This window comes from Trematomus bernacchii, unplaced genomic scaffold (genome assembly GCF_902827165.1).
Source record: "Trematomus bernacchii unplaced genomic scaffold, fTreBer1.1, whole genome shotgun sequence".
NCBI lineage: Eukaryota > Metazoa > Chordata > Actinopteri > Perciformes > Nototheniidae > Trematomus > Trematomus bernacchii.
The window spans coordinates 2795812-2821462 of record NW_022987531.1 but is presented as its reverse complement, the minus strand read 5'-3'; the positions used below and the strand labels follow the sequence as shown (position 1 = coordinate 2821462).

Here is a 25651-nt window from a genome sequence, read left to right as displayed (position 1 = left end):
AGTACAGCGGTGGGCAGGGACGCGGAGCAAGACTGATGGAGAGCGGGAAGATGAGTATGGGGGTGCAGGTGGATGTGTTAAGGGGGAGCTGGGCTGGTGCTGCTTGAAGTGCTGCGAGAGCTGCCAAAGCTAGTTGCAGAGCTCCTTGAAGTTCCCTCTGTCGAAGGGAGAGCGTGTACTTATGCGCCCCCCTGGGATGAGGTAGAAAGTGTGTGTGGGGAGGTGGGATGATTTGGGCGAGATCCCCAGAAGGCACTGCGAGTGCAATTTAAATGTGTGTTTGCGTCCTTGTGCGATTACACATCTCCTGAAGCAGTCCTGTAATTATCCCAGATTGTGTCTGCTGGGGCCCGCCTGCGTCCCAGTGGAGCCGCAGACAATCTGGGCTCCAGCCCAAACCTGCAGAGAGCCGTCCTGTTAGCAGTGATTGGGTAAAGGAGGAGCAGCAAGAAACAGTCAAAGGCCCCAGGAGGAAATTAGATAAATGAATAAATGCTAAATAAGAGCCACAGCAGAGCCAAGTGAGCCGCAGGGCTCCGTCAACAACACCTGCACCCCCACTGCTGGACAGGAAGGGTCCCACATGACCTCAGGAACATTTATTTTCTAATAAGGCATATGTAGGTTTTGTACACATCTTACAATTGGATGTATTTATAGGTAATGATTGACTCCTTCCAAAGATCATAACATTAAGGTAAACAATAAACACCTTTAGGTTGTCTCGATGGAGGCTAAAGAACTCTAAGGGCCGGTGTCCACATGGCAGGAAGGAGCTGGCAGCACTGATGTATGACAGACTAGCCTAGCCCCCGGATGATTTTATTTTATGTTTGTGCTTCTATATATGTGTTTGACATAGTTTACGCCAAACGATCTCCTCCAACAAACGTTTTTTTGTTCTTGTTATAATAGGTTCCATCTTTGAGACACCGTCAAAAACAAGCTCTCCACCAATTTACTACAGTGACTTCACCGGCGCTTAGGAAAGTTGGCTTGATCTCTGTTCTTTAACAATCAATACCAAAAAAGAAGCTTGCTCTCAGAAAGAGGCGCTATGTGGACACGGGCCCTAAGACTTCCCCACAATTTTTGGTCGCCATGCCATTGTGAACTACATATAAAGACAATGGACAGACTCAACCATTGACCAATTGTCCCTAAATATCTCAAATGTATGCTACTATTACAATATATTGTCATTCCCAGCAACTCCAAAAAGCAGCCTGTTATATAAGGCTACAGTTTCATAGTTAACTCACACATTTGATAATCAGAAAAGTAGCACTTTGCCACTAAGCGCTAACAATGGTTTTAGATTCTGTCAGAATCAGCTACAGTATTTAGTAAACCCACAGATACTTTGATTTGGACTGTGGTTGTTTGCACTTGTTTTCATAAACCTTGTGTTTGCATTTAATTTGTTCATTTACATTTTGCATACTAAATATATTGGTTTCTTCTTTTCTAAGGTCACATTGTTCTGTTGTCTTACATTATAAACTTAAGTGAAACATGTTATTGATATTTATTTTCTCTTGTATTTATTTGCATTGCATTTGATATTGAGGGAATCCAAAAGTAACAGAAAGTAATCAGGTTACATAACTTTTATATTTTGATATTCATATTAGGTTACTGATTACATATTTTAACAAGTGAATTGTAATTGTACGGAATACATTTTCAAAGTACGGTGTAGGTGCCATAATGCTACTTAGCCCAAGTTCATTATTTGTATTATTATTATTTGTTTACGTCACTTTTATTTGTTTGTTGACCACTTCCGGTAAATGTCACACGGGTGTGGTTTGTGTATATAAGTCACCTGTCTCATGTCGAGTGCGGATGACAGAGGGTGAGCTTGTGCTGTCATTTTTTCTGTTGACCGTGTTGTCCATAGTTACTGTGTTTTGAATTTGTTTATTATCGTAAAACTATCTTGCTTCAGTATGGACTTTCTTTGTAAACGCGTCACAGTTTATAGCCAAGCTTAGCCTCTCGGCGACTCAAACTGAACTGGAAATTGAGCCGCCACATACGGTAACCCTCCTAACCCTGGTGATGAACTCATAGAGAATGATCAGCTGTAGCTGCAGCTGCCATGGCTTTATGGAGCTGTTTATGTGAGCTGCGGCTCATTGTTTCACATCGTTTACTGTTCACTCTCGTGGTGTTGCTCTCTTTTCAGCTGCAGCAGCACGCAGCTGTTCTCAGGGAAAACTGCACCTGCACAACACCTGGCAGCGAGCAGTTAGCTACTGCTGGGAACATACAGGAGGATTCTGCTGCTTAAGACACAGATATTTCCATCAGAGGTCAGTAGCAAAGCGACTACACTGATGCAACCGCTGGCCCCCCCAATGGCCCCCACCTCACAAGTGTCATATTTAATATTGAACACATCTGTGTGATGATTTGAGCTAGGGCTGAACGATTAATCGATTTTAAATGATGCAATTAAAAATCGCATTTGTGTGTCAGTCATCCACACCAAACAGAAGTGCTGTGCTCCACATGTACCATCCATTGTTAGCCAATCAGAAGTGGCCCATGATAGAAGGTGATAGACAGATTAATCCAATCACCTGCCAAGTATTTTTGAAAGTGCCTGCCCTTTTCCAATGGTTTGGTGAAACAAACCATCTGAGTCAGGTTAGTAATGCTCCATCACATGTTTTACATCTATTACAGCGTGAATCTTAAACTAAAGCTTGACTTTAAAGCAACCCAACGGAAGTTTCATGTAAGTTTAGTTCTTTCACTCGTAGCTCGGGCTGCGGGGGTGCTAGAGACGGGAGCACGTTGATACGACCTTCCTAGCCGGAGATACACACACACACACACACACACACACACACACACACACACACACACACACACACTGTCTGTCTCTATCATTGTCTCGGTGCGTAGCCAAGTGAATATCTGAAAAAATATCTGATTGGTTGCATTTCTTTTCTAACACAAAACCACTGAAATGCGTAGTGCATGGACCGAGAAGGACAAACAAACCATGTAACACTGTAATATTACAGATCAACAACACAGATACGATTCTCATTTATTCATTTTATATACATTTTATTACATTTTATTTATATAATTAAATCGATTTTTTGTTTGGGTTCTCTGAATAGCTTGAAGGCCCTGACGGTTCGCCACTGATACATACACACACATCTCTGTGTCGCAATTTCTAGTTTCTTATCTCCTGCTACTTCATATTTTAGATTCAGTGCGCGTACGCCAACCGTACAGTCTGTTGCAGTTGGTCTTGCTAGATTTGTACTTATTTCAACTTTTAGCTTTCTTATTTAATCTTATCTTAATTTTCTGTGGATAACTTCTATTAGTAACTTATTAAGCTATGCCCATTTTATAAAAATGTTTTGTTGTTGAGTTGCTGCTGTGATGCATCCATGCCGCTGTTGCGCAGCAACCACATGGCTGACTTGTTTATACCAGGGAGAAGCTAATCACGCTAAAGCCTGCTAGCAAAGTGGTCTGAACACTGCTATCAGCACTGAAATATAGAGAAGGACACAGAGGATGCATGGGTTAACAAAAGAGAAAAGGAGGTGAGATGGGTCCAGATGTATGGAGAAAATGAGATAAAGCCCATCGCTCCCCCCTCTCATCATGGGCAATGTAAGGTCACTGGCTAATGGAATGGACAAGCTAACGGCGTTAGCTAGGAGTCAGACGGACCACCTTACTTAGGAGTCTATGTTAATGTGCTTTTGAAAACATGACCGAGAACTTCACCATGTCTTCACAATAAGCCTGAGTCTATTTTATTCTAATATGGTGCCACGTCAAGAAACTTAATTTCCCCCTGATTAATACAGTATTTTCATTGATTGATTGATTGATTGATTGATAAACTAAATATGCCTGATTAGGAAATGGTGATGATTTATAGTATCAGTACACTATTAAAACTGCCTTTTGGCGTCGACGTCTTTCGATCTTGGAGTGGTGGGAAGTATTTTGAGTAAAAACCCAGATGCTCAATATGCCTGTCAGCAGCTGTGGAGGAAGACCTGTCGGCTGTGACACATGTGGTGACTTCTTACAGACTTCCCTGTCACCTGTGTTTGGCAGCTCTGACATGAAAAATGATGCTCTCCGTTTCAACGCGGAGAGTCTGAGTCTTTACTCTATGGAATAAAGGGGCCACCTAAAGTGCTTGTGACAGCAGAAGACACAGCTAAGTCCCAAACCCACTGCAGCTCACAGTGAAGGGAGAGAACATGGCCCATTGACGGAGAACAGGGACTGAGTGAAGGCATTTGAAACTCTGAGTGAAAAGTGGAAGTGTACATCAATCTCTTTGCGCCTACGTACGGTAAATGCACCCCCACTGAGGTGAGCTGGCAGTGGAGGATGCTCTGTTCCAGCCGATGTTTAATGCGAAAAACCTGAACAAGGCCAGCTATCAATCACATGGAAAGGAAATCCACCAGGTAAATATGGCTTTTCACCCATGAGGAAAAGTAAAAAAGGAAACATTATTTTTATTCGCTCTCTTTTTGACACCTACACCTTATCTTGACAAAAGTCTTGACTACCTTAACGGGACAGTACACCCCAAAATAAAATAAAAAGTATTCGTCTTCTTACATAATACAAATCTGAAAGCTGCTGTATCGTGTTTTCCACCCACATTCTTGATGAATAACAAACTGAAAATAGTATGGTGCCAGCAGGCAATAAAGCGTTTCTCTGACCTGTTTCAAATGTATCCTGACATCCCAAATCTCCAGGACCCTCTGCAGAGCTTTTCTTACTCATTCATAACTGTGGGCTGCAGAGATGGAGGCACCACCCATGTGACCACACAGTGATTGCAAAGGGTCAGAAAGTCCAACTGCAGGGACATTCTGCTGTAATGGAATATCCTTCTTCTCAGGCAGCAGTAGCTCCAGAAGCTTTTTTCAATATGTACAAAACAGCTGAAAGATGCATCAAGGGTTTCGATACGTATGCAATTAGTTTCATGATGTTTGATGAAAGCTAGAGGAATACTTATCTCCAACAAACTGAAAAAAATAACTAAGCCGACAAGACAGCCATGCTAAGAGCTTTATAAGGAGAGGCGATGCTTTGAGCGAAATACTGTTGTTAGCAGATGCTAATGTGAGTGGATGCTAACAAAGACAATGTTAACATGCTGAACTTTAGCAGGTCTAATGTTACATTTACAGACACTAACATACATTTACACAATACGGTACTTGACGGGGGCAATTTAAGGTTAGAAACTCTGCACAAGGACATCTGGTCATGTTGAGTTCAGACCAGACGCAGCCTCTGATTGCTCAACAGACTCAGGACATGCAGCACAAGAGAAATTAGGTATATTGTGAAGATCATAAATAGAACTACATTGTAGGCTAATTTTATATATTTGTAAAGTTCTATGTTAACATTGTAAAGCAAATTGGTCTATGAGGACCGGAAGACATTGGCACTGGATATGGAGAAGGTTGCTCCATGACCTGCAATATTTGGTGTATTTACCATAATCTCCAGATCCTTCATCAGACACATGCATTGTTGATGTGATTGTGAACCTGACCAAATAAGTTATAATGTATAATCTAGTTCTGTCAAAGGTAATGCGATAATAATGCGTTAATGCAACTTCCTTTTAACACCACTAAACTAAACACCAGAAAAAAGCTCAAAAGGAGAAAGGACAGTTCCCCAGTTGGATTGTTGCAATAGTAATACACATACATTTTTAAGAAACAATCACATTTGTCTACTCCCATGTTGATTAAACCCTGAGTATTAAATCGCAATCGCAATTAATCAAAAGTTAACTATGGAAATCAAAACGATTAATCAAAATTAAATATTTTAATCGATTGACAGCCCTCGTATAATCCCACGATCATTGTTCCAGAAAAACATGACACAAAAACTGTTATTTAATGAACAGAGTAGTGGTAATTATGCAAGATTATGCCATGGAAAACGGTTTCGTATTGAATTCTAATGATAATAAAAATGTTTTACATGACACTTTCGTGAATGCCCAGAAAAATGATATAACACTGGGCAATATGGCCCAGCATTAACCCCAGGCAACAACACGGACAATAGAGGGCCAGAGAGTAAGTGCATTCATGACGGAAGACCCTGAACCATAGTGGCTCATTGTGTCAACACTTAACCATGAGAGGGACCAGATCATTCATGCAGCTGAAGCATGAAAGACACATAATGCCGGGTTACTATACGTCCACATACTGCACTAGAGGCTGTGGTTGACAACACCTGAGTGGACATTCATAATCCATTTTCTGAAAAGCTTTGAGAGTGGATGAATGAAAAGGGAATGCACTTACTGCTTGACAGATGATGGGGTATTTGATTCGATTGATGCCGCCGGCAAACACAGCAAAGGTCAGCGCCGTGTGGAAACAGAAGTTGAGAAGCATGTGCCATCCCTTCCGACTGATGCGGATCGCGCTGCCAAGAGAGACCGAGAATCAAAAGAATTAGCAGGTAAACACCACATGTCACAGAGCTTTATCATAAATCTCATTTAGATGCAGTTTTCAAGGTGTATTGCCCATCAATCACTTCAAGTACGATTTAAGCCAGGCTTTTTCAAGGTCTGCATACATTTTTTTACCTTGCTTCTGCGTTATAGATTAACAACCACAGGAGAGCCTGGGGGGTGCTGCTCGTAGAGTTTAAGATGTCTAAACAACTCTTTACAAACCCAATGCCAATATATGTGCTGAATAATAGAATACTTTCAACCTTGACTCAACAATAAATATTTTCATGTTGGGTAATTCATTTCTAATACAAAATAATTTATCTTGCCTGCTAAAAATAGTCGTATATTAAAAGTCTAATATTGTAATTGGGTAGCATCGTCAATCATACGCACAACATCACTCATGTTCTTACCACATTCAATTGTGTGTATTACAAGGCCATTTTGGAACAGTTGTAGAACACATCGTTAAACACAATTACACCAGAACTTGTACAGGAACACAATTATGCAAATGTCTGTGTCCCTGGTGCATGCTGGGAAATGTCCACAATAGACAAACTTAGAAAGAAATGTATATAAAATACAGTTTTTGCGTTGACTCTCATAAGGATTTTATAAATCCAGATTAAAAAAAACATTTTGTTCATAGTGGAACATTTAGATTACAAGAATGCCTGTGACAAAAATATGTGCCGAGTTTGGAACAGTCACCGCTATTACAACGGGCATCTTATATACATTGAAGAAAATCTTAGTTGAAAAGCACATTTTTATTAAACTTCCAAATCTACTCTTTGCGATTGTTGATGGTTCTACTATTCTGATCTGTGTGACCTAAAAGTTTTTGATTAAATTATTTAAAAAAAACTGTTATTTCAAGATTTAAAAATGGCAATGTCAGAAAATAAAATGGTTCATAAAAAACGTAGTTGCCATGTCTAAGCATTTTAAAGATTCATTTAAGAACGTTTATTACGAGTTAAAGACTAATTTTAGTACATTTTAATGATCCACGGGAACCCATGGAAGGATTTGTTTTTATAATTTAAAACCCTGGTTACCTTAATGGTCACACTATTTTATTTAAAATGGACCTCAAGACAAGGGCTTTTCACAGTTCACATGAGATAAGGGTTCAGTGTGTCATTCAGGGCACAACCTTCCTGTATTTGTGGTTAATGCACACAAATAAGACTCACTCCGCTGGTTTGATGATGAAATAAAAGAGATTGCTTCCAGTTGGCTGGGCCAATTGAAGTTTTCATGATGTAAAACCATGCACTCATATCCACCCTGTGAAATATGGCATTAGCCAGGGGGGTTACACACTCTTGGACAGGGCACTTAACCCACATTACCATTTTCCTCCCAGCTGTTAGGAAATAGGCTAACTAGGTCAGACAATGCTAACATATTTGTCGCACGGGTGTGAATTAACAGACCATCCATTCTTTTAATTACTTTCCTGTGTCAGCCCCCCCCTCCCCCCTTTCCTTTTCTTCCATACAGACACTGTCACCATTTGAAATTATATAACCTTGTGCTGGAAATCTGCACTCCCCAAAATGGAGGAGCGGAGCCCCAGCTGCACGTGAGCCAACTGTAGATGAAGCAGTGGCTCAGCAGTGAGCTATGAGGCGTGTCTGGGGCCGGTGGGGGAGGGGGGAGTAAAAGCTGCTGCCGTCGATGCCTCTGCCGCGGTGCAAGTGCTGAACTCCATCCAGCAAAGAGGCCATAAATCAGGCCGGCTCCTGGCCTCCCTAGAAGAGGGTTTTCATAGGCTCTGCTCCGGGCTTTCATTGGGTCAAGTACATTAACCTGGCAACCCTCCACATCCCCATCTCCCAGAAGGTGGGGGGGGTCCTCTCTCTGCATCTGCTCCCTCACCCCTGCACCCACTGCTGAGCCAACTGTAAAAAACGATTAAGCTATGGACCAACCTGGTCTCACCAGAATGCGTGACTCCACCACGACTCCTTAACACCGCAGTGCGTGGTGGAGTCACGAACTTTGCTACATTTACGTGTCTGCACCACGCAAACAACCCCAATGTAAAGTGAATGAGGCTCCTTTGTCGTGGTGCACACACGCATTTCTACAACGTCCCGCAGTGAGCTTTTATTCTATAAAACGTTTTTAAAATCTACTTTATAGCTTGTAGTAACTCACGGGAGGCTTCTTTTATTTTATTTGTATTCATAATCATTTTTATTTTTCGTCAGAATGTATTATGGTGCATTAGTTACGAATTTTTGTTCTCAAAAAACAGTGCATTGTGTGTAATACAACTGTGATTTTTATTAAATTAGTTAGTTTTTAAGGAAGGCCAGAGCTTCAGCTGTGTCAAATAGATTGTTCCCTTTAGTTAACGTTATGTAAAAGATAATTATATTCCTATTTGATCATGTCCCCTTTATTGTATTACAGACACAGAGAGCAATGTGAGCGTCCATTCCCATTCATTTTACACCCGGAAGTAAGTATTCTCCTTACTGTCGATTGATTTGACAGTGATATCTGCACTACTCATCAACTCAAAAACACCAGATTATCCTTGTTAATTACACAACATTGATTGGTTTAAATTGTGTGCAATGCTTTTGTAATTTTCCCCTTCGATTCGGAGAAACAAATATGTGTTCAGAGTTTAGGATGGCCGAAGACACTACACTACCCAGAATCCTCAGCTATTGTTCCGCTTTGCCTCAAGCTCTGTGATTGGTTGACCTCCAACTGCATTCCATATGGAAAAAAAACGTTTCGTAAAAGATAAAATCATACTTTATTCAGCAGTGCTTGCTTTACTCTTTGAAAGTCATCACATGAATGCATTGTAATTAATGGTTTGGCTGCATTAAACATTACACATCTGTCGTAGTTCTTTATTTATCTACAGAGATCGGGCCTCAGAATAGACCGGAAACTATTCTTTTACCGTTCGGTTTTAATTTCACAATAAAGTTAGTAGTAATAATTTGTTTTGATATTATTGTTTTTTATTAACTACTAGACCGCTGGGTCATGTTAAGACCATCTTTTCTGTGTTGCTGTGGGTTTTTTCCATCGCTTTTGTGTTACAAATATCAAAACAATAACAGAATATATCCGTCCAGAAAAAATGAGAAACAGCAGTATATTTTATTTTGTTAACACTGTAAACTTGACAGCTTTTTAACCCGCACCTCCTACTGGTTAAAGCACGTTATTACACGTTTAGAGTAATTGCAATGCAGGTAGATTGTGTTGCTTTTTAATGACTGTTTTAAAATGCCTTTTTCTTAATGTCTTTCATTTTTGTAAAGCACTTTTGAATGTGTTATATTTGATGAAAACATTTAAATATTAAGAGTACATACTCTTAATATAGTGGGAAAGTGGAAGGTCAATGATATAAATAATATAGAATAGAAAATATCAAGAAGATATTGTAAGTGATCTCTACAATAAAACAGTTTAGTGCCTGATAGGAGGATGTGCAAAACAGACAAACTAATAAGGCTTTATTTAAACATGAAAGAATACTTTAGGTTAAGGTCTTCTTTTAAATAAGAAAAAAGCTTTGGGGGTATCTACAGATATTAAGCCTGACAAAGTACTTAACGTCTAATATATTGCATGGTTTGTTTTGGAACTTGACAATCAACTTTCCTGCAATGTTAACTATGTTGAAGCACTTATTTTAACTGATATTATACATATTAATTATACTCTTATAAGATGTATGTAGATAGTATAAGAAATGTGCAGAATATGTTTAATGGTGGAGGTACACACATATCGATAGATGTCTTGTAATGCACTGTTGAGGAACCTGTGACCCAAGTGTTTCATTCATTGCATAACTACACCGTAGTTGTGTATATGATATGTCAATGAACCTTAGAAAATCTTGAAATCTTGAAAGGGATGTGCAAAATAGCCATTATATACAGTTTTTAATTAACTATTAGAAGAGAATAACGAGTAATGAATATACTTTATAGGGATCTGCAGATAAATATTTAGCCTTCTCAAGCACCCACTACCAAATATCTCGCCTGATTGTTGGCACTTGACAATCACCTTCACTGAATTTTACTCAGGTGTAACTAAAGTCTGATTTAAGGGTTGTTTATATTTCACATCATTAATCAGAATCTGTAAAATAAATGTAGTGGAGTAAAAATACCAGGTTAACCTTAAAGAAAGCCTTCAGGATTATAAAAGACCCCCATCACCCCAGCCACAAACTGTTCTGTCTGCTGCCGTCTGGCAGGCGGTACTGCAGCATCCGGACTAAAACCATCAGACTCAGGGACAGCTTCATCCCACAGGCCATAAGACTATTAAACACCTGAACTTTGAAACAACATCCATAACATTCATCTGGCTGCTACTTAGAAATTATTTATCTAATATATCATATTCAATCACTTGTATATAGACTCTTATTGCACTATTTCACTTTTTACTATTTTACTATTTTTATTTTTGTATTTACTGCACTATTTTGTCTGTGTATCTGTTTTATTGTGTTGCACTGTTGGAGGAGCCTGTGACCTAAAGGGGGGGGGGGGGGTAGGACATGGTGTAGTCCCATAGCTGAGGATTCTGGGTAGTGTAGTGTCTTCTGCCATCCACACACGACGAACAAATATTTGTTTCTCCGAATCGAAAGGGGAAAATACAAAAGCATCGCACACAATTTAAACCAATCAATGTTGTGTAATTAACAAGGATAATCTGGTGTTTTTGAGTCGACGAGTAGTGCAGATATCACTGTAAATAAAATCAATCGACAGTAAGGAGAATACTTACTTCCGGGTGTAAAATCCTCCGTTATCCAATGGGAATGGACGCTCAGCTAATATACAATAAATACAATAAAGGGGACTTGATCAAATAGGAATATAATTATCTTTTAAATAACGTTAACTAAAGGGAACAATCTATTTGACACAGCTGAAGCTCTGGCCTTCCTTAAAAACTAACTAATTTAATAAAAATCACAGTTGTATTACACACAATGCACTGTTTTTGAGAACAAAAATTGCTAAATAATGCACCATAATACATTCTGACGAAAAATAAAAATTATTATGAATACAAATAAAATAAAAGAAGCCTCCCGTGAGTTACTACAAGCTATAAAGTAGATTTTAAAAACATTTTATAGAATAAAAGCTCACTGCGGGACGTTGTAGAAATGCGTGTGTGCACCACGACAAAGGAGCCTCATTCACTTTACATTGGGGTTGTTTGCGTGGTGCCGACACGTAAATGTAGCAAAGTTCTTGACTCCACCACGCACTGCGGTGTTAAGGAGTCGTGGTGGAGTCACGCATTCTGGTGAGACCAGGTTGCTATGGACAGTATAACATGACACAATATACAATGGGCAGGTTTCATTGGTGGGAGACACACACGCTGATAAGTGCCATAAAGCAAAGGTAACAGGGCTGCTAAGGTTACAAAGAGGTGGAGGCAGCGTTTCACCTCTGCTAGTCATACAAACTAAATGTATCATCATCAGTTTAAAATAAATTACTAACAACTAACAACAGGGCAAGGATAAGCAAAATTCCATCAAACTTTTGGAACTCTGAAACTGCATTCACACGACTGGCGGTATCGCTCGAATAAGCGGAAGCGCTACCCGAAACTGTCATTGAGCACTCAAAGTAAAAATTATTTCAACTTTGACCCCTTTTACCTGTGACTTTTCAACACACACTCAGATGACAGCTGTATGAAGCGGTAAGCTAGCATTAGCATAGAAATAAAACTTAACTAGCTGTTTTGACCGCAAGGCTCTGCGCTAAAACCTAGCGGTGAGCAAAGAGCAAATCGTGTATCACGTGAATGCAGCTTGAGCAGCTTTCTTAAAATATTTACTTTTATTTGCTGGGGTTTGTTCCGGCAGAATTCAAGCTAAGTGCTAACTGCTAACTGGGCTGACGGGCGCTATATTGACTAACTGTTGCATCTTGAGGAACAAGTGGTAATACTATACAGTACAAGACAGGCTGTTGGCTAGTCGATTAGCATGCTAATTTCATAGGCTATCTCCGAGACACAAAACACAGATCACTTTGACATGATGTCAACACTGCAGCCCCTTCACGTTGATAATTTGAGTGAATTTATTGTACGTTTGAAACGAAAAGTCTGGCTTTATCTTACAAATTGCACCTTTAGATTGGAGAATGGAAGTGTTTACGTGCTAATATAACAGAGAAAAGGCAACAAGGCCGGCAATATAGAACAATGACAAACACCTTTATTTTCTTTCCTAGGCTCATATGTTGAAATCATCATTGCAGGAATATTTTTATGGATGTCCGTATGTTTTTTTAAGTGAGAAAGTGGCTTGTTTAAACATGCACAACCCACTGTGCCTATCCTTGAACAGCCTCCCTCACATTCTGCCCATTTAACACGCGACCCGACGCTTCTCCGCTCCGATACTGTCAGTCAGCGGGAGTGATACTACATAACCAAAGTGTTACTAAACAGAGATGTGTTTTACTGCTGGGAAGTGCCTTGAGGGCGTTGTGGAGGACGAGGAGGTGTTGGATTTTGTTAATGTGAGTGCCTTTGAAAAAAAAAGCCTCTAACTCTCCCCTGTGTGTGACAGACACCACAAAAGCTCCGGCTTCATTTCTTAAACATGGGTCTCTAGTTTGGACTGGAATTAATGTGTTTCTGCTCTGCAAAGCGCTTTTTGATGAATGAGTGTGCTTACATCATGCAAACACGTTTTGTAATTTGGAGGAAGATAGTTATGTTTTACACATGTAAACATCTGATCCTGGTTATACTAACTTGGATAAGCCCTTTCTCTGTTTTTGGAAGACATTGGTGTGCTAGCTGGCGTACTTTCAAAGAAATCAGGATAATGTTGCATGAATGGACATCATGCCAAATATGAACAAGACTAGAGTAGTACTGGGACACTTATGTGCATGTAAACATACTTAGGGCCGGATTTACATTTTCAAAAAGATTGTGCAGCTTTTGAAGCCTCTAAACCTTCAACAATTATACAAAATACAAACATATGGGATAATTGTCGCACCTAACTATGCTGCCAAGCAAATAGTGCATGCCTATGTTATATGCATATATTCAAATATGGTAATATGCACACATTTGGTGCACAATCAGCAACTTTCTATGCAAATTAGACTCATAGACTTTCAATTATTTGGATACTCTATTGTTTATCAGTCTGTCAATCATTCCTTTAATCTGTAAAAACAGTCAAATTCTGAAAGATTTGCACGAATAGACACTCGCAGTTCTAGTGAAATTAAAAGCGTCTGCATAGTGGTGGTAGTAAGTGAATCAAATGTAAAGCCTACTGACAGACCAAACCAAATGAAAGGTTTCTCTCTGTCGCATTTAAAGGGGCCCTATTATACGTTTTTCGGTTTTCCTTTTTCTGTTCAGATGCCTAACCATTCAGCATATAACAATAGAGCTGCACAATTTGGGGGAAAAAAACTGATTGCGATAATTTTGACTGCATTGCCATGTGATTCTCAATGTTAAAGGGAATGATGAGTCAATCCTCAAATTAAATAAAGACTTACGACCAGGTTAAATGTTCGTTAAAGAGTCCTCAGCATGTTGTCTTCAGTGATTTTCATGTGGGGCTAAATGTCTATTTCCTTGTATCTTGTCTTAGATATTTGTCCGCGTGAGGGCCTAAGATATGCGTGAGGGCCTAAGATATTCTAAAAAATAATATTTAAAAACATAAAAAAAAAACATTTAAAAAATAAAAAAGGTTTTGTTATATTTTTCATTAGTTTTACCAAAATAACTTGATTTAATTGTATTTAAAATAACATTTCCAAAGAAAGAAATCCTTCGAATCTGCCTGTTCAGTTTCTGTTTGAATGTGAAGGGTTAAGGCGAGACACCCCAGGTGAATTTAACTTAAAGATATCAGCTAGAAATGTCTCCAGTTAATTACTTACAATAACGTAATTGTTTTTTGTATTACAAAAAAGCATGTTTAAATATGCAAATTATCCATTATCTCATTAAATATGCGCATATTTTAACACATTTCAGGAACCGAAATCTGAACTTTGGATAAAGCCAGGTTCAAAATTATTGTTTCATTTTGTAGTCATATTAGTATCTAAGGCTTTTACAGAAGGGATTTTGGATATCTCTTTTTATCACTCCATAAATCAGAAAATACTGTCAACAGCCCTAAAATATAAATTTTCGCCATGTTTTTAGGTATACAATGTTATATAATTCAGGCTATAAATGATATATGAACAAACCCTTCTGTAAAAGCCTTCATAATATTGATAGGAATATAACTGGAAGGTTTGGTGTATGTACGTGCTACTGAAGTGGACATTTCGGACTCAGAGTAGGAGAAAAAACTCATTTAGAGAAAACTACCTTTAAAGATTGCAGTGTGGCGCTAGCTAAACCCTCCTGTTCTCTGGATGACAGCTTGCGCCTCGACGCACTCCGTGAAGGTATTTCATGTTCGGGATCATTTGTTTTTTGTATAACCTTGCTTCGTGCAAGTGACAATTGTTGTTGTCTTCTCTGTGAACGTTTCTTTCGCCGTTCTTTTGCCATTTTGAGATTTAAATTTCTAGCGAAAAGCTAACCAGGAAGTGTTTTAGCACACCACGTGACGCATCTGAACGAATCACGTTGTCAGAAATTGACACCAGCCAATGAGATTTTGTTTCTTGGTTTAAGACCCCTTTGTACTTTCACGATTGGTTGCTGATACAAAGGAAATGATGAGATTGTGCAGGAGAGACGGAGCTTTCCAACGATATCTCTGATTACATGGTGCAAACAGTAGTCGCGGTACTTTACGTTACGTTAGAATGCTAACTTTTGGTGAATTTAGGAGAAATCTACATACGCAAATAGAAAAACTATAGTAAAATAAACACTTAAATGTGTATTTTGTGCGTTTTCCTTCCAAAAGCCTGAAAGAAAACATGTTATGGAATCAAAATAGCACAACATCTCAAAATTGACCAGTGCATGAAAAACAATGTTTTTGCCTGCCGTGTCTCGCCTTAAATGAAAGAAGCTCGTCTCTGCGAGTTACTGTGAAGATAGGAGCTGATTGGTGGTCCTGCTGTAAATTCACAGAGGGCCAGCTATAGTAACTCAACGAGAGAGTAATGTCAAATTACAGTACAGTTGACCAATCATATCTTCCCTCTAAATGGGTGGGCTTTATTATCGCAGACTTTATGACAAGTTCTGCCCGCTGTGAAGTTGATGCATGTGTGTTACTGGGTGTTTGTCAATGTCAAGGAAGGATGCTCCAGAGCCACTATTTCAAGGATGCTACGTCATCGAGTCCCGCCGAAGGACTGTTCCAATGTCCAGGCTCCTTGGAATTCTACCGAGCCCGGCGTCCTTCGTAGCGAGACATTTCGAGGCTGCACATGTGTATCCTCTGCGGTCTTAAAATCCCCACAATGCTTTGCGCACGGACCAATTTCCAAATCTTTGACGGAAATCGCGTTCCATTTAAGGCGGGGCCTCGCATATGATGCACACCTGTACACCTGTTCCACCATTCTTCGTTTTCCGAGGCTAGGAAGGATTCTTGCCTCGCTTCGGAAGGAAGTGACTCGGAAGACATGTCCTACCAAGGAAGCGTCCTCGACATTGAGAAACACCCACTGAGTGGTGCAGTGACGCATCCTAAAACCCGGAAGTAAGCTGCGCACGGGTTCCCTCGACAAAAAAGCAATCTCCATAGGATTTTGGAAAATAGCTCGAAATAAGGTCTGTGGAAAACGAACCTGTTAGATAAATGTACGTTTTGTTCAGCCGGATAATATCCACATGTCTACCCTACTTTTATAATTTTCTAATCATAAATCAAATTGATAGATTTATGATCGATAGATTTGTGATTAGCATAAGTTCGTTCATGATGGCTCATGTCTGTGATAGTGATGACATCGTTGGGAAATTATTAACCGAGTCATTTTCAAGATTGAGTTACAATGATAAATTGGAGTGGCAAAGGATCAGCTGCATGACCCCGCCATCAAGTGCTTCATCCAAAAGGACAGGAGGATGGACTTTGTGTTTAAGTGATTTGATCATCAAAGGTAGGGGGGGGGGGGTCAGAGGGCCTAGGTATAAAAGTCACAGCTCGCCACTGGTTGATGCATTAATTAAGGTATTGTTCCTGCATTAAGTCATGCATGAGATACTATTAATCCTTATACATTACTGATAGTTCATGAATTACTACATGAATGAATTCATGCTTTTTCATGCATTAAGTCATGCATGAATTCATGATGATTCATGTACCCTTACCATAAAGTGTTATCCATTTTTCTTTACCAATTGTAGTGCTCACGGAGATTTGGACATCACACACGTCCATTTTGCATAAAGAGTCCTGTCCTTATAGATTTAAAATACGTTTACAAGTCTACTAAAATACCAGCACTTTCATATATCAACTTAAATGTAACACTGTTATTTTACAGCCACCATAGTTTAGCACTAATATTGACTATTAACTGTATGTATTATTTATTTTTGAATTGAGTTTAACTAATAAAACCCTAATCTTGCACAAATCCTCAGAACATCCAGTGGTGTTTGGATTCTGTTTACATTGCTCTTTTTATTATATGTAAACAATATTTGTAATCAGATGAAATTTTCTACCTATCATATGTATGCTGATGACACTATTGTATACTCATGTGCTCCTTCTCTGGATATGGCCGTTTCCAATTTAAAATCAGATTTTATTACGCTACAGCATGCACTTCTTGATTCCAAACTGCTATTGAACGGTAAGAAAACCAAAGCAATGCTTTTTGCTCCCAAGTCAGCGTCCTCTTGCCTCTCCATTGACACCCTTGATGGCGTCTCCGTTGAGTTTGTCGATACATACAAATATCTGGGTTTTTGGTTGTACAGAAATCGATAGTTACGTCTGTAACTACGGTTCTATGAGTCCCGGATGACCGCCAGAGGCGGTGCTTTTAGCACTGGATATGTCCATCGTGCGCATGCGCAGTACGAGTACCAATATCAACAAAGTCACCTGTGACCCACGTGACACCGGCTATATCAGCCCGTGTCATCAGAGGATCTGTTCCCAGAATCTTCTCGCGAGCACACAAGAATTCTGAGTGACAGGAAACTCTGGCGGTCATCCGGGACTCATAGAACCGTAGTTACAGACGTAACTATCGTTCTATTTCGTCCCTACTGACCGCCAGAGGCGGTGCTTTTAGCACTGGATGACTTATACCAACCATGTCATGAAGAAACCAAATACTCACCTAGCTGGAAGCAGCGGAGCTTGGCAACAGGACCACGCCCAAAGGATGGGGAGTGGCGACATTGACCCGGTAGAACCTGGAGAATGTGCCAGAAGACGCCCAAGACGCCGCGGCGCAGATGGTCTCCAGGGGCACTCCTCTCAGGGCGGCCCAAGACGTTGAGACGCTCCTTGTAGAGTGGCATCTCACCCCTGATGGCAGGGGGCGGCCACTGGCCCCATAGGCATGTGCGATTGTATCGACAACCCAGTGGGACAGCCGCTGCTTGGAGAGAGCACAACCCTTCCTAATGCCGCCATGGCAAACGAAGAGCTGCTCTGACTGCCGTACACAGGCCGTAGCATCGACATACGCTCTCAGGGCACGCACAGGGCACAGCAACTCGGGCGTGCGGCTCTCCTGTGGGACGTTAAAGCGTGCCAGCTGAATGGGCCGATTGGAGTGGGCAAGTGGAAGCACCTTGGGCAGGAACGCCACATTCGGCCAGAGGGCAACACCCGAGCCATCGGAGTTCCACCTCAGGCATGTATCGCTCACGGAGAGGGCATGCAACTCCCCAACTCGCTTCCCTGAGGTTATGGCAAGCAGAAATGCTGCCTTCAAGGACAGCCACTTAAGCCCCACCTGGGCCAGGGGCTCGAAGGGAGGAGATGATAGGGCATCTAGCACTAGGGGCAGGTCCCAAGCCGGAGCCCTCGGGGTACTAGGGGGACGATGCCGTAAGGCCCCTCTCAGGAAGAGGGACACCGACCTGTGGCGCCCCACCGTGGCGCAGTCGACCCCGACATGTTGGGCAGAGATAGCAGCCGTATATACATTCAAAGTGGAGTGAGAACGTCCACTATCCAGAAGGGACTGCAGGAACTCCAGAATGGTGGCCACAGAGCAATGCCCCGGATTCTCAGCCTTACCCAAACACCAGTGGGAGAAGAGCTTCCATTTGCACTCGTACTGTGCTCGAGTGGATGGTGCTCTGGCATTCAGGATAGTTTCCCTGACCGATGCCGAAAAAGCGCTCAACAGTGGGTTTGGCCCCGCAGAGGCCAAGCCCAGAGCTGGAGGCGGTGAGGGTCGGGATGCCAGATCTGACCCCTGAGCTGTGACAGAAGGTCCTTCCTGTCGGGGAGGCGCCATGGTGGGCCGCAGCAGAGACTGCGTAGCAGCGGGAACCAAACTCTCCCCGGCCAGCGGGGGGCGACCAGAAGGAGCCTGTGCCCCTGAGTAAGGACCCTCTGAAGCGTCTGTAATAACAGCGGCTGCGGCGGGAAGGCGTACAGGAGACTGTCTGGCCAGTCGTGTGCCAGAGCATCCTGCCCCATTGGGCTGGTCACCTCTGCCCAGGAGAACCAGAGGGGGCAGTGCCTCGACTCCTCCGAGGCAAAGAGGTCCACCTCGGCCCTGCCGAAAAGGCTCCAGATTGTCTCCACCACTTCTGGGTGAAGCCTCCACTCCCCTGGTGGAGGTTTGTGCCGAGAGAGGAAATCTGCCACCTGATTTTGGTCCCCTGGTAGAAAGACTGCCCGCAGGCTGGCCAAGCGGGGAGACGCCCAAGACAAGAGGCTCTGTGAAACCCGGAGCAGCTGTGCGGACCTGGTGCCCCCCTGGTGGTTGATCTGGGAAACCGCGGACATGTTGTCCGAACGAACAAGCACATGCCTGTCCGTCAGTTGGGGTAAAAAGTGCCTGAGCGCAAGCAGCACAGCGCGAAGCTCTAGCACGTTGATGTGATATGCACCTTCCTGGGCGGACCACAGACCCTGAACAGTCCTGCCCTGCCACACAGCACCCCACCCTGAGAGACATGCATCTACAGTGACAGTCTCCCGGCGGGATGGGATGGCGCCCATGGGCGCTCCCATCAGAAGATAGGCCCTGTTTCTCCAGCGTGACAGAGAGTGAAGGCACTGGCGCGACACCCTGACCCTCCTGTGCCTGTGCCACTTGGCGTCCAAGTGAAGGCTGTTCAGCCATATCTGCATAGGGCGCAGCGACAGCAGACCTAAGGGCACAACGGCTGAGGCAGCCGTCAGTCTGCCCAAGAGCCGGAGGAACTGAATGTAAGGCACATTCTTGCCCAGCCTGAAGATGGGGAGAAGGTGGGAAAGGTCGTCCACACGACGAGGTGTTAGGCAAGCCCTCATGGCGACCGAGTCTAGGACCAACCCCAGGTAAGTGACCCGTTGGGAGGGGACCAGGCAGCTCTTCCCGGTGTTTACTGACAGGCCCAACCGGGCTACGTGACATAAGAGGCGCGCCGTATCCTGGGCCACTTGGGACCGGGACGGCGCACAAACCAGCCAGTCGTCTAGGTACGGCAGGACCTTCATGCCCTGTGCCTGCAGGGGTGCGAGAGCTGCCGCCACGACCCTGGTAAACACCCTTGGAGAGAGGGAGAGACCGAAGGGAAGCACCCGGAACTGATAATGCTGGTCCTGAAAGGCAAACCTCAGGAACTTCCGGTGGTGGGACGCAATCGGCACGTGGAAGTAGGCGTCCCTTAAGTCCACGGTTGTGAACCACTCCCCCTGTGTGACAACACGGAGGGTGTCTGCTGTGGTCAGCATGTGGAAGGGCAGCACCCTCAGGAATCTGTTGATTCCTCTGAGGTCCAGTACTGGACGAAATCCGCCGACTTTCTTGCTCACCAGAAAGTACGCCGAGTAGAACCCCCCGGACTGAAGCAGGGGGTCCACTGGCTCGATTGCGCCCTTGGCCAAGAGGACGGACAGCTCTTGGGCCAGAGCTAAGGCCTTCGCCGGGTCGCTGACAACTGTCATCTTGACCCGGCCGAAGGCTAGGGGCCGGCGTCGAAACTGCAATTCGTATCCCTGGGTTAGGGTGGAAACCACCCAAGGGTCGGTAGTACAGGCAGCCCAGTAGCTGAGCTGCTGCTGGGAAAAGCAGCCGACGACCGGCCCAGGGACTTCAGGGCCTAGCCCCCCGACCCCTTGGGGGGCGGCGGTAAGGCTGTGGGGCCCGGGGCTGCCTAGAGGGCTGGCGACCGGGGGCACGAAAGTCATTAGGAGGCGGTTGAGTAGACCGCTGGGACCTCCGCAGACCACCACTGAAAGCCAGTGGCAGAGTGCGGCTGCTAGAGGGGCCCCTGGGCCTGCTGGGAGTAGGCACAGGCCTACGTAGACCCGAGAGCTGCTGCCTGGTCTGTCTAGCTTGGGCAGCACGCTCTAGTGCCGCCAGGGCAGCTGCTCCAAACAGCTCCCCTGGTTCGACCGGCACGCCGCAGAGGACACTCCTACATGTCTCCGTTAGTGGTGACTGAGCCAGCCAAACCTGGCGTCGAGTCTGCACCAGTAGGGACATAACTCGTCCCAATTCCCTAGTCATTAGGGCAAAGGCCTGCAGTGAAGCGTCACTGAGGCCCAGCAAAGAAGGCTCAGCCGGAGCCTGCTGCAGAGAGGCGGAGGCGGCCAGCATTAGATGGGAGAGAGAGTTCCCGATACGACCCATGCGTGCCGCTGCGTCGTAGGCCTTACAGAGCAGTTCGTCAGTGACCCTGCACTGAGGCAGAGGGCACCTGGCATCAGGCCTTAGGGCCTCATCAGGAGCCAGAATCAGGGAGGCGATGGCAGGCTCGATGGGTGGCATGCGACCCAGCCCCACCCTCGCCGGATCCTGCATGGCAGCCAGGGTCCGGCCAACAGAGCTGAAGCGGGAGAGGGCCTTGGTGTCTCTCCAGCATGCATGGAGCTCCCTCAGGTACTCCTCCGAAGGAGGAACAGTGAGGGGGACAGGGGTAGGGCTACGCCTGAAGAAGGCGCTAGCCTGAGCCGCGTCGGCCTGCGGAACAGGAAGCTGCAAGTGTGCCAGGGCCGCACAAATAATGGCCGCCATGGAGGCGTCCTCCACGCCCTGCAGAGAGCCCTGAGCAGAGGAGTGGGAAGCCTCCCCGGGAGTGAGCGGGGCCTCGTCCTCCACCTCTTCGTTGAAGAGGTTAGCCGAGGCCGCTAGTGACATGGCATCCTCATGCAGAGGTGCGGCAACCGAAGGAGGGGCAGGCGGCAAGCCAGCAGCCCCTATACCGGCCCCTGGTTGAAGGGCTAAGAGGAGCGACTTCATCATGTCCATGTCGGCGGCTAACCGATCCACCTTAGAGGACAGCCTGTTAGGGGGCGAACCCGTAGCCATCGCTCCCTCGGGTCGCCGGGAACGGCCAAACTGACCTAGGGGAAGATGCGACAAGGAGAGGTGTCCGTTGGCTGCTGCCAGACGCTCCACCTCTGCGACTCTGGCCGCTCTAAGCGCCCAAGGCATACAGCTACAGTTCATGCAGGCGTCCTGCGTGAGACCCTCCCTCAAATGCTCGAGACCAAGGCAAGAGGGGCAGCGGTCGTGGCCATCCTCGGGCTCGAGAGAAGCCATACAGGCGCTACATGGATGAGCCATCATGTAGGTAGCCTTAAATCCTTAAATCCAAACGTTCCAACTGAACGCTGTAGGCTACAATAGTGTAGCCACGGTACTCTCGCGCAGCGAGAAGATGAAAGGAACAGATCCTCTGATGACACGGGCTGATATAGCCGGTGTCACGTGGGTCACAGGTGACTTTGTTGATATTGGTACTCGTACTGCGCATGCGCACGATGGACATATCCAGTGCTAAAAGCACCGCCTCTGGCGGTCAGTAGGGACGAAATAGAACTAAACTTTAAACACCACATTGAAGTTCTAACTAAGAAATTTAAATTCACTCTTGGCTTCCTTTACAGATTTAAACGTTGTTTTTCAACTTCTTCCGGTAAAAGGTTGGTCTCTGGCTTATTCCTGTCCCAGCTTGACAACGGTGATACAATCTATAGATTTGCCTGTCCCACTGTTTTGGCCAAACTTGACCCACTCTACCATGTTGCACTGCGATATATATCAAATGCACCCTATCGGACTCATCATGCACACTGTATAGCCTAACTAGATGGTCCTCACTTAGTATGCGTAGGATGCAGCATTGGTTTTTATTATTGTATAAAGCCATTTTAGGTAAGCTTCCACTCTACATATGTGCCAGATTTGCTCCAGTTTGTGACTCTTACAACCTCAGATCCAGTGCCTGGATACGGTTCCAGGTACCTGCCATGTGGACTGACCCCTAGATTCCACCGGGTCCGTCTGCGCCGCGTTACGGCTGCGCCGCGGTTTTGGTCCGGCCTCCTCCGGCGTCATACCCTACCAGGCGCGTTTCAGAAGCATTTCAGAAGCGGAGCGTCTTGCCTGCCGGCTCGCAGTTTTTGTTGATTTGGGCATATTTCCTGGACAGGCTACTTTGTACAGACAAAGTTAATAATAATTGTAATATTCCAGTTATAAACGACATGAATCAAAGATGTGTTGCTGTATTTTAGTGGTAAAAAAATGCATTCATCATCATAATTATTCTATATATATAATTTACACAGTGCCTGTAAACCGGAGGAGAACGCTGGCATTTCTCCTCCTACTTGAAAGACTACGGAGGGATAGGGTCTGCAAAATTAGTTTGTGTGTGTGTATATATATATATATATGCTATATATGCTCTGAACGTTCCACTTCCTGCCTGCCCGACATTACGTTACGGCTGCGTCACGTCAAAAATAGGATTCATCCTAATTTTAGAGGAGCCCTCCGCCGAGACGCTTCTGGGACGCTTCTGGGACGCTTCTGGGACGCTTCTGGGGCGCTTCGGAGCCGTAATGCGCCGTGTGTGGTGGAATAGCACCCATTGACTAGAGTGGCCGCGATCGCTGTGCGCAGCGCGGCGCAGCCGTAACGCGGCCGCAACGCGGCGCAGACGGACCCGGTGGAATCTAGGGGTGAGGCTGAAGAAAGGAGTGTTTTTTATTATGGTCCTTGGTCTTGGAATGACCTTCAATCAAGCCTCAAACTGATGGCACTTGTCCCTATAGCCTGTTTTAAATTGAAGTTGTCTGAGGTCCTTACCACCAGCTGCTCTTGCAGTAACAAGTAGTGTACCTTTCTTACTGTCCCAAATGTGCACAATGTAGTGACTGCTTTTTGTCTTTTGTTTACTTAGTTGTGTTCTCTGTATTTTACATGTCTGTGTTATGTGTAAGAATGTGTAACGTTGCTGCCTTCTTGGCCAGGTCAGCATTGTAAATGAGATTTTATCTCAATGCTTTTATCTGGTTAAATAAAGGTTAAATAAATAAATACATTCCACTCAAATCAAAAAGCTCAATCTTCTGCAATTTCAAAATTGCTCATGTCTGTATTTTCATATTTTTTTCCTCCAGTCAATACTGCAGTGCCGGGCGACAGTAAGTGATGCTGCTGCTGTTTGGAGCCCAGCTGCTGTCATCGCTGTCTGACTGCAGAGGGACGCACCCTGTCTCCGTCCCAGGTGTCACACATGGTGGCAAACGCTGCTGCACGTCCACACACACACTTTAATACATGACTGCGCTTCAGTCACATACGGACATAAATGAAACCAAACCATCTGTCGAGAATATTGTGTAATTCTAAGAAAACTGTCGCTTACGAAACATTTATTTTAGATTAACCCTCACTCCAAAAACTAAATCGTTGACTTTAATTAAATGTATTGTGTCAACACATTTCACATCACTGTATCAGGTTAGTTTAACCTGTTAAGCCCTGAGCCTGTTTTTCAGGTCTCAGGCTCGAAAATGACATTCCCAGAACAAATGACCATAACTTCACTTCTAAAAGGGTTAAATTAATAATCTTTTTTCTCAAAGTAATGATAAACCTGTGAGTTGGATGTAGAAAAGTCAGAATCAATATAGATGTTTTTTATTTTAAAGAAAATTCAGATTTTACATAGTAAAAAACTGTAAATTATAGTGTCCGTCCAAAAAAAAACATTACTTATAGTGAAAACCACCCTTGAATGATGGGTTAGTAGACTACAAGCTTTAGGAATCCAAACTATAACATATAATAAGTACCCTGTATAAAAAAAAAAGGGTGTTGAATAAAATGTGGTGATGCTCAATGGTTTCCGTGTTAATGTAAGAGCAGTTAAAACAGACCGGGAACACAACAGTAAGGGGGAAAACTAACACGACAGGAGGGTTAAGATAGATACTATGGTACCAAATTAATGCCACAGAGAATAAAGCGACTGACACCCTACAAGAATAAGAATTGCAGTGCTGGAATAATGCGCCAGACAGCCCCCCCCCCCCAGCTTTCATAACAGCTGAAGAAGGGCAGACAGATGCCACAGTGCAAAGCCACAGTACATTCTGCATCTCCATATGGAATAATAGGAGTAAAGGCCTAAATGCCCCTCAGAAATCCATTAAAAGCCGCTCTGAAACACACACGCACACACACATCTGTGTTTTAGATCCTCTTAGTCAGACAGGCTGCAGTGCTTTACCCCCCCAGCCTAAAGCATCTGACTCACACCCAGGATCTCTGACAGAGGAGTCAAAAATAAACCATGAAGGGAAAAAGTGGTGAGAGATTAAAGTTTAAAGCTTTTTTTTTACCTGTGGTGCACTATGTAGGTGATGATGGAGGCGAAGAGGCAGAGCAACATGACCGCCGTGCAGGCATACACGACCGGGTGCAGAAACTCCCCAGGGTACGGGGGGAAAGACAGCACCTTCTTCAGATCCTGAGGAAAGAAGAACAAAGTGGGGGTGAGACAGAAGTCCTGCTAAATATACACTGAAAAAAACGGAAACGTTGACATTTATTTAAAGTCAGTGTCTCAGTTTTTTCAGTGTAGTTTCATCAACATAACATTTTGAAATGACTGCTAAAGACACATCGTTTTAGATTGCAATGTTGCACTTGGTAAAAGAGGGGTTCATTTGAATTACTGTATGCAATAGAT

The 25651-nt window shown here is 43.8% G+C and overlaps 1 protein-coding gene across 1 annotated transcript in view; it reads right to left on the bottom strand.

The window, feature by feature from the left end:
* LOC117475406 (adhesion G protein-coupled receptor A3) overlaps positions 1-25651 on the bottom strand; it is a 306450-nt gene that overhangs the window by 29708 nt on the left and 251091 nt on the right. Inside the window, 2 exon segments of the mRNA XM_034121560.1 lie at positions 6360-6483; positions 25302-25429. Of these exon segments, the coding sequence (XP_033977451.1) occupies positions 6360-6483; positions 25302-25429 (252 nt within the window).